This window comes from Ovis aries, chromosome 9 (assembly GCF_016772045.2).
Source record: "Ovis aries strain OAR_USU_Benz2616 breed Rambouillet chromosome 9, ARS-UI_Ramb_v3.0, whole genome shotgun sequence".
NCBI classification, from domain to species: Eukaryota; Metazoa; Chordata; class Mammalia; order Artiodactyla; family Bovidae; genus Ovis; species Ovis aries.
In genome coordinates, this window is record NC_056062.1 from 374,928 (window position 1) to 390,562 (window position 15,635).

A 15,635-nucleotide genomic window follows, 5' to 3' on the forward strand; every position below is an offset into this window, starting at 1 on the left:
CGAGCACTTGTTTCCGACTTACTGGGGGCCGTACAACTGGATTTGGGGCTTGTAGTCCGCAGCCAGGCTCGCCCCGCAAAGGGCCGGAGGCTTCGAGGGTGCCTCGACAACACGATTCAGTTTCCTCCCAGTCTCAAGGGCTTTCCTGGCCTCCTCCAGTCTGAGCTGCCCGCACAGAAGAGCAGCCAAATTAGAATCAGAAGCACGTGATATGAAGTTTAAAACATGAATGCGACCTCCACATCCCACAGCCCTAAAAAAGGCCAGGAGGCCCCAGTTCCTCCCGCAGGCAGAACTCGGTCCACACGCGGGGTGTACGGATGAACGCTAAATGGTTCTCCCGGAGAGTCTCGGTTCTCAGAGGCGCAGAAGTCAGCTTCAGGCGCTTTTCGGGGAGACAGGCAAAAACTTACCTTCCCACACAGACTTACAAAGAGGCCTGTCTCCTACCCACCCCAAGCCTCTCTCTTGCGTCCTGGCTGCATCGATACCACTTGACCAACACCTGGATAATCCATTGTGTCCTCGAAGCACCTTGGATCTCTCTAGATGAGTGCTGAACCAGCGCTCCGTTTGGGGGAGGAGACCCCACCCGGGCCTGAGGGAGGAGGAGGGATGGTCCGGGAGGCCAGGAAGCAGGCGGCAGCAGCGCTTTGAAGATGTCCCAGCAGCACCAGCAGGCTGTGGTCGGTACGGGCGGGGGGTGGGGGGGGGGAGGTACCCCGGGCTACATCTTGAATAGGCAATAGGAGTTTTGACCTGCTCCTGCTCTTAAGTGAAAGAGGCTGTAATACGCCCAGTACTCATGGCTAGCTGTTGGCATGTGGCTCTGCGGGAAGGTGCAGATGGTGATAATGAAGTTGTGGAGGTGAGTAGATGGTAATCAGCTGAGCAAAACAAGGTTCTGACTGGAATTGCTGTCAGAATGATTCAGAGTTGGATGGTTATATAAAGAAATATAAACAAGAGACTTTAGAATCAGCCTGGGGTTTGCTGTTATCTTCAAAATGTCCTTATATTTTTGTGATTCTAATAATCTTGGCTACTTTTACTGAGAGTCAATATTGGCTAATATTTGTTGAACACCTTGTGAACCAGGCACTGTTTTTAAAAACTGCTATGTATTCACTAACTTAATCCTAACAGATGTTATAGGTACTATTACCCTCTTATTACAGCCATGGACACAACTAGTAGTTGGCAGAAAATGAATCTAAAACCAAAGCGGTCTGTGTTCAGAGCCCACATTCAGCTGCTGTGCTATTCTATAAGGGTTCAGTGCGCTGCTGCTGCTAAGTCACTTCAGTCGTGTCCGACTCTGTGACCCTATGGACAGCAGCCCACCAGGCTCCTCTGTCCACAGGATTCTCCAGTCAAGAATACTGGAGTGGGTTGTCATTTCCTGCTGCAAGAAATCTAATGATAATTGAATAATTCCCCATTCTGAGCTACTGTTGAAAGCCGCCCTGGGCCCCTACGCGGCTCTCTAACCATGTACCACATTCTCCTGCTCAGTCTCTCGGTTCAAACACGGACGGAAAGCTGGGTCTTTAAATCTTCTGGCTATTTAGAGCTCTGTGGGGTATCAGTTTGCTCCCACCACTCTCCCACCGCAGAATCCCTGCAACCGATAGAAGTAGCCTGATTAGGAGGACAGGTGTTCTGGCTCCGGGAGCCACCGCCTTGGGCAGAGCCCCTTCTCGGCCTCCAGGCGTGGTGGAAACTGCCTGCCCTCCCGCCCCGGCAAAGCGGCTGGGCTGCCAGGACTGGGGGAGGTGGAGAAGCGAGGACCCAGCCCCGGGGCGGAGAGGCAAACGAGGCCTTTCTGGGCGTGATGGCAGCCATTCACCGCCCAGGGGCGGGTTCCCTCCGGAGAACAGCTGCCCGGTGAAGGCAGCTGGTGAGCAGGTGGATTGCGAGGGGGCGCTGCTCGTGTCTGACAAGGGCAGATTACCTGGGTCTTATGGGTGACGATAAGAGCAGGGTGCCATCCTGTCCACAGCTGAATTGAACACAGAGAAGGTAGTGAACTCAGCTGTCAGAGAAGAATTCAGCACAAGTGAGTAAGCACTCAGTGAAATAGAAATATTTCTTTCCTACAGCAATGTAATCATATCTATGGATTAGGCTAATAATGCTTTTAAATATTTATTGACTTAGGCAAGTAGCTAGATCTTGCTTTCCTTAAGGGTATGTCTTCCACAGTTGATTAAGTTTTCTCAGCAGTCTTTGAGGGGCGGACTGGGGACAGAGAGCTGACACAGACTCTGAAAGCCCCATCCCAGGTGACCCTATGCAACATGCTTTCTCTCTTCTGGGCTTTTTCCTACCTCGTTCTTAATTCTTTTGCTCAGTATTAATTTTATTTTACTTTTCCCTTAACCATCAGCTCTTGGTGTAATACAAATGCTCAACCACTTAGAATTTCATTTACAGAAGTTATCTATTCCGTATTTTGTCTTGGAGTTGCTCTTTTTCTAAGATCATGTGTTCACTTCACGGTTCCTGTATTTCCTCCAATTATGAAAGACTGAAAGCATTCAATATTGGACTCTAGAGTGCAAGATATACCATTGAATATGTTACTGCTGCTGCTGCTGCTAAGTCGCTTCAGTCGTGTCCAACTCTGTGCGACCCCAGAGACGGCAGCCCACCGGGCTCCCCCATCCCTGGGATTCTCCAGGCAAGAACACTGGAGTGGGTGAATATGTTACTAGCTTTATATATATATATAATTTAAATATTTAAAATTCAAATTCTGTACCAAAACTATTCCATACTGAAACTGAGAACTATAGCTGTTCGCAGCTATAAGGGAAAATTAAAAATATTATTCATAAAAAGCCTTAAAAACATGGCAGATTTAAACACACAGCATTTCATCAAAAATCCTGCCAAAACCTCTCAAGTGACAGTAGTTGAACCAATTAGCATTCCCACCAAAATGAAGACTTTCTTGATTATTCAGGCACACAATCCAGGGTGTTACTGACCGATTATTTATGAGAACAGTCAGAGCAGTGTCCCCATTGGTTGTTGTTCAGTCACTATGTCATGTCCAACTCTTTGCAACCCCGTGGATGGCAGCACACCAGGCTTACCTGTCCTACACCATTTCAGAGAGTTTGCTCAAACTCACGTCCATTGAGTCGGTGATATCATCCTCTGTCACCCCTTTCTCCTCCTCCCCTCAATCTTTCCCAGCATCAGGGTCTTTACCAATGAGTTGGCTCTTCACATCAGGCAGCCAAAGTATTGGAGCTTCAGCTTCAGCATCAGTCCTTCCAATGAATATTCAGGGTTGATTTCCTTGAGGATTGACTGGTTTCATCTCCTTGCAGTCCAAGGGACTCTTAAGACTCTTCTCCAACACCACAGTTCAAAAGCATCAATTCTTCAGCGCCTAGCCTTCTTTGGGGTCCAAGTCTCACATCCATACATGACTATTGGAAAAACCATACCTTTGACTAGATGGACTTATGTTGGCAAAGTGATGTCTCTGCTTTCTAATACACTGTCTAGGTTTATCACAGCTTTTCTTCAAAATTTTTTAATGTCATGGCTGCTATCACCATCTGCAATGATGTTGTAGCCCCCGAAAATAAGATCTGTCACTGTTTCCATTTTTCCCCATCTAATTACCATGAAGTGATGGGACTGGATGCCACCCCATTGGTAGGAACCACACAAATAGAAAAGACTGGAAGAAACCTATCACTAACTTTGGCAGAAGTTACTAATTATACCATGTCTGCTATAGATGGAACAGAGATCAGTTTCTCAGCTCACTGGCCTGAGTAATGATGGACAACTGCATTGCTTTGGATTCCTTATTGGCTGGTCATGGTGCTGTCTGTCATTGCTTATACTTCTTGTTGTAGTATGTGGTCAATGAAACAGGCAAGATGGAATGGCTATGACTCTCATGGCCTATTGGGTTTGTTCTCTTGGCCTAGCTGGAGCAGTTGGGATACTGGTTCCAAATCTTTTTACAGGAATCAGTAGTTGTTCTTGTTTTTATTTTAGTGGTCATATGTTGATCCACTGTAATTGTTAAAGATAAACCAAAGTGGAGGCCGAGGCCACAGTCTGAATACACCCCTAGACCAAACACTGAAGAGTCATTCAACTAAAACTTAGAACTGTTCTGATTTCCCTGAAATGCTGACTCTGACCTTAAACAAAACTTAAGCTTTATTCATGTTGTTATAACCCAGCTAATCAACTACAGTTAACAAAGTGAAATCCTCAGTCATGTTTGACTCTTTGTGACCCCATGTACTGTAGCCTATCAGGCTCCTCCATCCATGGGATTCTCCAGACAAGAATACTGGAGTGGGTTGCCATTTCCTTCTCCAGGAGATCTTCTCAACCCAGGGGTTGAACCTGGGTCTCCTACATTGTAGGCAGACGCTTTACCGTCTGAGCCACCATTAGTGCTCTAGAAAGAGTGTAAGTTTCTGGCAATTACAATCACAATACATGGTTGTTCTTCCTCATGCTTCACAAGCTAAGCTGTAACTGCTCAGTGTGGAGCTTCAAGCCTGTTTCTCACTCAGTAAAATGTTCATCTCAAGTAAAGATCTCTGAATTTTCTTTTGAAACATTCTATCCAGAGTCTGAAGTGCTTCTACATTCATCCTCTCATCATATGATCTCCATGATGATAGAACAAAAAGGGCAGGCAGATCTTGCAACACAGTTGACCATGAAGACAGAGAAGCAATCTCCAAGCAGCGAAGATCTGGGTCTTCAGCTGTCCCTGAATTCGCCTACCTCCAGTACATGAGAGAACAGTCAAAGCAGGGACCAGGAGTTTAAATATACAGACAATGGCCAGACCAAACATAAAAACGGAATTCTGATTCACATTCTGCAGCACTCAGTACAGGAAGACAAACAATGCCTATGACAATCAACACAAGAGGCCAGGACTTGATTAATGACTGACAGCTTCACTCATTTTCCTTTGGGATCAACTGAGACCCAGCTGGGAAAGTCAAATATGCACCCCTACTCAATCACATACAATGTTCTGCTTCCAGTTAGCCCACCTACAGTTTCCCAGGCCAAGACCTCTTCCTTCAGGCATACCTTTTTTTCATTTTATATAAACTTTTCCCTCTCCTCTGTCTGCTTTTGAGACTCTGCCAACACAAATGATGGTAGCTAATTCCATTGCTATAGCAACCTCTTAATAAAAAGCCTTCACTTGTTCCCATTTGGATGATCTTTATTTCCCCACAAGATAATCCATGAGTTGATATTTTTTTGAAGTTGTGGGACTAGTATTATTGATCATTCATTTATGCTATCCTCTCTACCTTTATATATGTTTGAAATTTCCCACAGTAAAAAATTTAAAATATTTCAAAAATGTCAGGGTCATTAAACAACAACAACAGCAGAGACTGATTCTATATTAGTTAAAAATACATTATTGGAAAAAAAACTGGGAAATCGAAGTTGGATCATATATTAGATAAGAGTTTAGACTAATGTTAAATTTTCTGAGTGAACAATTTTACATGGTTACATAGGAGAATGTCTTTGCTTTTAAAAGGTAATGGTGAAGTACTTGAGATAAAGTCATGATGCCTGCCACTTACAGAATTTCATGAAAAAGTATGTGCAGGTAAAGAGAGAAAATAAACTAAACAAAACATTAACAACTGGTGAAACTCAATGAAAGGTATAGAATGTAAATTTAATGTTCTTAGATTTTTTTCCATTGGTTTAAAGTTTTTCAAAACAAAAAACTTGGTGGGAAAAGAGCACTATAAAATACATGTATTAGGTTGCTACAAAAGTAATTGTGGTTTCAGACCATGCACTTTAAACCATAAGTATGCTCAAACATCTTTATTAATCAAAATAGGAAGCATTACAATCAACACATTTTTGCCAATGAGAAATAAGTTTATTTCCGTAGCATAAAAATCTGAGCTTCAGAATTCGAAGAGCTCTTGGAAAGGATTTTCTGCCTCCTGCTAGTTGTGGAAGTGTTTTCTCTGCAAAAAGTTGTCAAGATGCTTGAAGAAGTGATAGTCGGTTGGCGAGAGGTCAGGTGAACACAGTGGATGAGGCAAAACTTTGTAGCCCAATTCACTCAACTTTTGAAATGTTGGTTGTGTGATGTGTGGCCAGGCATTGTCATGGAGAAGAATTGGGACCATTCTGTTGACTAATACTGGCTGTAGGCATTGCAGTTTCTGGTGCATCTCATCGATCTGCTGAGCATATTCTCAGATGGAACACTTTTGCTGGGATTCAGAAAGCTATAGTGGATCAGACTGGCAGCAGACCACCAAACAGTGACCATGATCTTTTTTTTTTTTTTTTTTTTTTTTGGTTAAAGTTTGGCTTTGGAAAGTGTTTTGGAGCTTTTTCTCAGTTCGACCACTAAGGTGGACACTGCTGATTGTCATATAAAATCCACTTTTCATCACATGTCACAGTTCAATCAAGAAATGGTTCACTGTTGTTGTGTAGTATAAGAGAAGATGATACTTCAAAATGATAATTTTTTGTCAGCTCATGAGGCACCCACTTATGGAGCTTTTTCATCTTTCCAATTTGCTTCAAATACCAAATGAGGGTAGAATGGCAAACGTTGAATTCTTTGGCAACTCCTCCTGTAGTTGTAAGGGGATCAGCTTTGATGATTGCTTAACTGGCCATTGTCAATTTCTGATGGCAAGCCACTGTGCTCCTCATCTTCAAGTCTCTCCTCTCCTTTGCAAAATTTCTTGAATGACCACTGCACTGTATGTTTTGGCTTAAAGCTCAACATTCAGAAAACGAAGATCATGGCATCCGGTCCCAGCACTTCATGGGAAATAGATGGGGAAACAGTGGAAACAGTGTCAGGCTTTATTTTTGGGGGCTCCAAAATCACTGCAGATGGTGATTGCAGTCATGAAATTAAAAGACGCTTACTCCTTGGAAGGAAAGTTATGACCAACCTAGATAGCATGTTGAAAAGCAGAGACATTACTTTGCCAACAAAGGTCCGTCTACTCAAGGCTATGGTTTTTCCATTGGTCATGTGTGGATGTGAGAGTTGGACTGTGAAGAAAGCTGAGCACCGAAGAATTGATGCTTTTGAACTGTGGTGTTGGAGAAGACTCTTGAGAGTCCCCTGGACTGCAAGGAGATCCAACTGGTCCATTCTGAAGGAGATCAGCCCTGGGATTTCTTTGGAAGGAATGATGCTAAAGCTGAAACTCCAATACTTTGGCCACCTCATGCAAAGAGTTGACTCATTGGAAAAGACTATGATGCTGGGAAGGATTGGGGGCAGGAGAAGGGGATGACCGAGGATGAGATGGCTAGATGGCATCACTGACTTGATGGACGTGAGTCTGAGTGAACTCCGGGAGTTGGTGATGGACAGGGAGGCCTGGCATGCTGCGATTCACGGGGTCACAAACAGTCGGACACGACTGAGTGACTGAACTGAACTGAACTGGGCCAAATGTGTTGTTGATGTTGTGAGTTGTCTCCACTGCTTTACAAACATTTGAATTTAAATAAAAACACTTCACTGGAAATTTTGCTTTTTTGTCTAACATCATTTCAATAGTGGAAAATAAATATAAAATAAACAGCAAGTAATAAGTCATTAGCAAAAAAAGACAAAGTGAGAAATGTGCATTAAAATGATATATAACATATCAAACGGCAAAGTTCAACAATGCAAAATTGCAATTATTTTTGCAGCAATCTAATAATATTACAAGAAAAGTAAAAGCAAAAATTCTCACATTCTTACCTCAGTTCAGTTCAGTTCAGTTCAGTTCAGTTCAGTCGCTCAGTCGTGTCTGACTCTTTGTGACCCCATGAATCGCAGCACGCAAGACCTCCCTGTCCATCACCAACTCCCGGAGTTCACTCAGATTTGCGTCCATCGAGTAAGTGATGCCACCCAGCCATCTCATCCTCTGTCGTCCCCTTCTTCACGTCTTCTTAATGGACACATGAAAGTGAAAGTCACTCACTCTTGTCCAACTCTTTGCAACCCCATAGAATATACAGTCCATGGTATTCTCCAGGCCAGAATACTGGAGTGAGTAGCTGTTCCCTTTTCCAGGGGAACTTCCCAACCCAGGGATCGAACCCAGATCTCCCCAAAATTACTAATAGTTAACTATATAGGGAAGGAGGGGACAGGATAGATAAGAGGGGATTGCAAACTAGATTTTTCAGAATGTACACTAACCATAATATTTTTAAAATGTACTCTGTAAGTTATTGTTATATTCTAAAGAGCTTGTCAGTAATGATTTTCATTTCTTACTTTGCCTGAATATTATTTAGTAGGGTGGTATAATATCTCCTTATTTATTAATTTATCCATCCAGGGGAACCAGTATGTAGTTACTGTTTCCAGATGCTCCTAAGGATTAGAAGACTGTCCTCAACTGTTCAGAACACAGCCTTTATTGCATTCGTTTCCTACATGATTGCTTCTAGTCTGAATGATTTAATATCACCTTACTAGTTCATTCTCCTCATTTTGACCACTTTTTTCTAACTATCTGTGAGGTACATTTTGATATTATTATTTGGTACAAAAAGAAACACATGCTTTGTTACATTTTTCATTATACAGAGATTACATCTTGAGAACTGAAGATTACATGAAGTGAAGAACAGAGATTCTCAATGAGAAATTACAAAACCAGACACTCCCTGGTGGTCTAGTGGTTAGGATTTGGCGCTCTCACCACCCCGGCCTGGGTTTGATTCCCCATCAGGGAAGCCTGTCTTCAAGATTTCCTGTTGGCTCAGATGGTAAAGAATGTGGAAGATCTGGGTTCTATCCCTGGGTTGGGAAGATCCCCTGGAGGAGAAAATGGAAACCCACTCCATTATTCCTGCCTGGAGAAGTCCATGGACAGGCTACAATCCATGGGGTTGCAAAGAGCTGGAAACGACTGAGCATCTAATACTTTCACTCACATACTTTATTGACTGAACCCAAATACTCTCAGAATGGTCATTCCAGGGATAAGCAAGAGAAAATGAAAGCAAGTGCAGAAAGTTCAAATAACTCGTTTTCGGTCACACCACTAGAAAATATTAGAGCCAGTATTCAAGTCATGCTCTCTCCCCCACCAGTCAGAGTCAAATCAGCAAGCTTTAAAGGTATAAAATGATGGAACTGATTCACCTTGGCAGATTCAGCTAAATCCTAAAAACCTTGCAATTCTGTTTTGAAGCTGACACGGATCAGCTACTAAAACTCAAAGTTCACCAAGTGTAGGAAACAATGTGCATTCTCTGTATAAGACTGCAAATGACTATACTTCCAAAATGAAACTAAATCAGAAATAAACTTTGCCATGGGAATGCCAAAGGAATTTTTCATGACCTTGCCTTTCTCAAGTATGTCTTGACCTAATAATTAACTACCACAAACCAGCCTTGTGGCTAACTCATGCTACATGTAGGAGTCTGAAATTTTTCAGGGATAGAATTTGAAGAGGCCTCAAGTTGGATGCATTCTGAAGAGAATGGCTCAAGGAAATATATTAATAATTTATAAAAAGATGAAATTATATCTATACTATGCCCAGCTTAAAAAATTAACCCCAGGTGGTTCAAGAATTTTAAAGTTATGGTAGAAACGTGAGCATTCTTAGTGGAAAGTATAGAGAATGCCTTTAGACCTCAGGGCAGAGCAGGACTTAAGAAAGACACAATGAACTTACCTTAAAGACTGATAAATCTGACTATATTAAAATTATGAACTGTATTCCTCAAAAACATCTTAAAAAAGGTGAAAAGACAATTTAAACTAGAAGACATTCACAGTATACATGATTGAAAAATAATTAGTAAGATTGAGGGAGAATATATGAAAAGGAGAACTTACTCATATTACTTTATATCCTCAAGGCTTTTTTTTTTACAATATGCATGTATTATTATGTTCATTTAAAAAATTAAACTGAAATAAAAGTATTCAGTAAAGCTAGATTCAATATCTCCTCTTGGATTACTGTTAAGGCCTAGATGATGCAGATGAGGGAATTCAGTACATTAATACCATCCCCCTTACGTGAATAATCAACATCTTTCATTAAAAAGATGTAAAAAAAAAAAAAAACCACATCCTAACTAATTGTAACTATACAGTCGTTTGTACAGCAGATGCTATCTATACAACAATTACCAAACAATACTTGTAGAAATGCACTATGGAAAGAACAGGAACACGCGTGGGCTACTCACACAACCTTCAGGACAATAATTTCCTGTGGGGAGAGAGGTAAGGTCTCTAGTGGCATCTGTTTTAAAGAAGAGAGAAGGCAAATGCGGGAAATATTAACATCTTGTTAAATGAGGCGAGGGGAGGGGGTACATGAGCATTAAACAACTTTTTAAACTGTGAGAAATCTTCACAATTTAAAATTTTAACTAAAATTAAGAACACTGAGAATACATGTTCATCAGTACTCGCTGTTTGAGGATTTTGGAAGTAAACGACTGTTGTCTCCACTTGCTACATCTCTTGGAACGGCCATTGCCTGATGACTGCATTTTAGACACGATGCACTTGTAGAAATGATTCTGAAGCGGCAACAAACCAGAGTCAGAATATAAGAGAGAAGATACGGATTCCAGGAGCCCGCCAGCGGTCTGGCCCGACCGGGCCTGGACGGGACCCCACTTCATGCAACCACACGATCCGGAACTACGGACACCTCGGTTTCGGCCGTGATTCGCCTGGCGGCGCCTCCCAGAGCCTCCAGGGCTCCACGGTGAGACGACGCTAGGGGACCGCGCGGCGCATATGGGGGAGCTGCAGGCGCCCGAATACCGGCGCAAATCCGCGCCCCTGGGCCGCGCTGTGGCTGGGCGCACGCGCACCGGAAGGGGCGGGGCCGGCCGGGAGCAGTAAATGGCCCAGGCTCCGCGCCTCCCCGAGTCCCGTGGGAGCTGCTCTTCTCGCCTGTGGTTGGAGCATGGTCGACGACGCTGGCGATTCCGAGGCCCGCGGGGACAGGCTGCTGGGGTTCCCGCTTCCCTCGCCACGGGTTCGCATCCGGCCGTGGTGGTTTCCTGCGCAGGATTTGAGGAATCCGCTGGTGTTCTTCCTGGAGGCGTGGCTGGCCGACTCGATCTTTGGTGTGCGACCCTGGGCCTAGCGGGCCTCTCAGAGCGGTCGAGGGCCCCGAGCCGCGCCGGGCCCCAGGCCGTCACGTCCCGTCGTGGCCAGCGTGTCCTGCCCCTCACCCGCACTCTTCTCCGGCTTTCCTTTCGTTTTCAGGCCCAGACCGAGCCTTGGTTCCAGAAATGGAGTGGATGAGCCAGGCCCTGCTGATGGTGGACGCTGTTGACGCTAGGAACATGGTCGAAGTCACCGTGTTCGCGCGGCCGGCAGTCCAGCGTCAGGTGAAGAGCGTGCTTCTGAGCCAGGCGTCAGTGCACCGGGAGCAGCGCGCCCGAGGTGAGGGGCTTGGCACACACGCCTGGGAGGAAGGCAGGGGGAACTGCCTGGCCTTACCTGACTTCCTTCCAGCCTCTCGTCTTCCCCAAACTCCTTGCAGTGTCCCAACTCCATTGTGCTGGTGATCCCTGGGCCTCCCTTGAGAGAGGAGTCCAAGCAGGACCCTGAGAAAGCAAAACTGAGATGTACATTCAGACACCTACCTGCCGGTGCTGGCCTCAGCTTCGTCAGCCCACTAATTTCAGATCCTAGGTTCAGAGCTTCCGGCCTGAGAAATGATACTGCCAGCACACCCCTTCCCCCTTAGAGGAGGAGTTTGAAACCCAGCATTTTTCCTTATCCAGCTGAGAAGATGAAACAACTCGAGGAATTCCTGAAGGCCCAGGCACCGGGTCCCCAGGTGCCCCAGCATCCTGTTGCATGAATGTTGTCGGGAGCGTGAGAACAGTCCTGCTTCTGCTGCTAATGTTCAAGAGAAGCAAATATCCTTAAATCTCTGCCTTTTTCCCCTGTGTGTCTTGATGAAGTATAGTGGTTTGATTATTTTGCTTCAAACCTGAGTTTGTGCCATTCTAGTTAATAAATTCATTTTTGTCCGAAGGCATAAAGATCTTTGCTTACTCAAAATTAAGCAAATTTATAAAAGACTGTTCATTCATGTCTTGATGTGAGAGGTGGGTAAAAGGCTATTAGGTGATGGGTTTCTTTTTTTTTTTTTTTCTTAGTTGTTACCATTTTGAAGCTATTAACCCTTTTATGATTTTTATGGTCAGACTCAGGCCCTTACATGCAGAGGCCAGAAATGCAGGGTCAATCAGCTTTGAGTTTCTTTTGCATGACTTGTTCTCAAACTTTAAGAATCATCTTGAGAACTTTCTGTAGCACAGCTTCCTCAGCCCCTTCTGCCCTGATTCTGAGTCAGTACATCAGGCCTGTGAATTTGCATTTCTAACAAGCTCTTCGGTAATGCCAGTGCTTCTCCGATGAGGCTCTCCCTTTTAAGCTAGTATTTGGCTTCAGAATAGCACTCAGTGTGCCATGTGTTTTCTTAGAGTGGAGTCTCTGACCTCAAACACGGGAGGGCATTTCAACATGCAAGCTGAGGTGATCAGCATTCCTCTCTTCTGCTGGGGCTGTAATTCAACAGAGGAGCCAGGGTCCAGAGCAGCTGGTACACTGAGTGGTGTCCTTCCAGCCAGCTGTCTCCCCACTTCCTCCCCAAGCAGGTGTCCTGCATGGGCTGAGTTGTTTTTCTGTTACCTGAACAGTGATGTGACCAATCTGTGCAAAACAGCCCCAACCCCATGCTGCTTCCACTTTCAGGAAGCAGAATTGTTGGAGGAATGATTGCCAAGAGCTCCATGGTTTCAGACACAAAGTTGTAATTAATTCAGCTCTAGCAGTTTCTTCACCCCTTGGCAGTAAGGGATAGTAGCACTTTGCAAGGATTTTAAGTACACACACACAAATCTTGGGCTTCTCAGATGGGACAGTGGTAAAGAATCTGCATGCCAGTGCAGGAGACACAAGAGACGCTTGTTTCATCCCTGGGTTGGGAAGGAACAATGGCAATGGTAATATTGGAACAATAGCAAATGGCAATCTGGTATTCTTGCCTGGAAAATTCCATGGACAGAGAAGCCTGGCACCCCACAGTCTATGGGGTCACAAAGAGTTGGACACAACAGCCCTCCCCCCATTCACCCATACACATACACACATATGCAGGCATTAACTTTACTCTTAGTAAAGTCTTCTTTTATCCACACTCAGAGTCTGCAGTGAACCTTCTTTTATAAGCATATAATAGACTGCAGCCTTTAGATTAAAAGACACTTGATCATTGGAAGGTAAGCTATGATAGCCTAGACAGCATACTAAAAAGCAGAGACATCATCTTGCCAACCAAGGTCTGTATAGTGAGAACTGTGGTTTTTCCAGTAGTCATGTACAGATGTGAGAGGTGGACCATAAAAAAGGCTGAGTACTGAAGAACTGATGCTTTTGAATTGTGCTGGAGAAGATTCTTGAGAATCAGCTGGACTACAAGGAGATAAAACCAGTCAATCATAAAGGAAATCAACCCTGCATGTTTATTGGAAGGACTGATGGATGAAGCTCTAATACTTCACTACCTGATGTGAAGACCAACTCATTGGAAAAGGCCCTGATTCTTGGAAAGATTGAAGGTGAAAGAAGAAGGTGGCAGAGAATGAGATAGATAGCATCACTGATTCAGTGTGCATGAATTTGAGCAATCACTCGAGATAGTGGAGGACAGAGGAGCCTGGCATGCCACAGTCCGTGGAGTCGCAAAGAGTTGGACATGACTTAGTGACTGAACAACAACACGAATCTTTGATTACAAGTGATATTGAACATTATTCTACTTTGCTTCACATTTTTTGTTAAAAGCTTTTTACATTTTTCTATATTCTTTCCTGTCATTACTTCTTTCAACTCTGAAGATAAAGTTTTTTATTTGTATAAGCTTTTATAACAAATAATGGTCCATTAAAACCAATATTGTCCACCCCTTTGGTGCTCAAGATTTTTGCATACAAAAATTTTATTGTATGTAGTTAAACCGATTACTATTTTCTGTGTAATTTTCCCCTCATCCTCACCTTTTACAGTTAAGCTTAGAAGTGCCGACTTTTTCTCCTTTTGTAGAAATTTGATCAATACTCCTACAGGTATTTATTAGTGGGATTTTTATAAAAACTTTTGGATGTATTTTGACTATTCAACATTTAGAGGAAGAAGGTTATGCTTTAAACTTATTCCAATTTTCCAAAAATTATCCAAAACTAAGTTACAAAATGATCCTGTTCTCTATTCTTTATACACATTGACATGTTGAAGCCCTAACCCCAGTACCTCAGAATGTGACTCTGTTTGAAATAGGGTCTTTAAAGAGGTGATTAAGGTTAAATGAGGTCATCTGTGGGCCAGTATGACTTTCATTAATAAGAGGAAATACAGATACAGGTATGTGTATGACCAAAGGAAAGATCAGGTGAGGCCACAGCAAGAAGGCAGCCATCTCTGTAAGCCAAGGAGAGGGGCCTCAGAAGAAACCAAACCTTCTGACACCTTGAGCTTGGGCTTATAGCCTCCAGAAATACTCATTTTAAATAAAATAAGATACTGATTTTATTTGAAAAAATAAGTATCTTGTTTAAGCCACCTTGTCTGTTATTTTGTGATGGTAGCCCTAGCAAAATACTGCAATATTCAATATCTGAAGAGTAGTTGGCTCTGTCATTCTAATTTTCAGAACTTGGAAGTAATTCTAGTTATATATGTATTGATAAGAGATTGTGTCACATACCAGACCTTGTGGTAAGCATAGGATGTTTGCAGCCTCAGTAAATTGCTGAGGTCACGCAGCTAGGATGTGGTGATGCGTGAGATGTGAACCAAAACGTTGATTCTAGCATCTCACATCTCTATTATATTTTTCTCCATGGTTGAATTTAGTCCCATTCTCTTTGTGTGCATGCGTGTTTTAAGAGGAGTTAGGATACACTTAATTTGTTAAGAATCCATAGTATTTGTTACTCTATTAAGGGACAAGACAATTTTTTTCTAACATGTTGCCAGAATGGAAATACCTACTAGTACCATGTTCAAAAATAGCATTGTTGGTTTTTCTGTTGACGGACATACTTACATCCTCAATATTTTTAAATAAAGGTGATATATAAAGTATTAAAGTAATTACAAAATCTCACTGTTCATATAGTCCCTTTAAGAAGTTTTCTATTATTCCAAATATTTTTCTGTAATTTTAGTAAACATTTTATTGATGTAGAGCATTCCATTCATACCAAAGCCATGTATATCCACAGTGTGAAAAGATTCATCAAACAGAACACATCCATTAAGCCAGTAGCCAGAGGGGAAAAAGGCATTAGTTACACTCCAGAAGCCCCTGCTTGCATCCTCCCCAAGGATAACTACTGTTGTGACAACTATAATTGGACTCATTGTAAGACTTGTTCATGTTGCCAGCAGTTATATTTCCATTGTATGAATAAACCTTAACTTTAGTTTTCCATCCTGTTGATATGTACTTTGATTGTTTCCCATTTGAACTTATAACAAATAGAGCTACTATGAAAATTGTACATAACTGGGCGCATACATATGTGCATTTCTATTGAGTATATAT

General features: G+C 43.0%; 1 protein-coding gene across 1 annotated transcript; it reads left to right on the forward strand.

The window, feature by feature from the left end:
• The first annotated feature begins 10,933 nt into the window (after nucleotides 1-10,933).
• Nucleotides 10,934-12,062, forward strand: OOEP (oocyte expressed protein). The gene is given in 3 exon segments (NM_001287467.1): nucleotides 10,934-11,136; nucleotides 11,279-11,458; nucleotides 11,803-12,062. Coding segments are annotated over 3 exon segments (423 nt in total). The 5' UTR covers nucleotides 10,934-10,973; the 3' UTR covers nucleotides 11,883-12,062.
• Nucleotides 12,063-15,635: the final 3,573 nt, after the last annotated feature.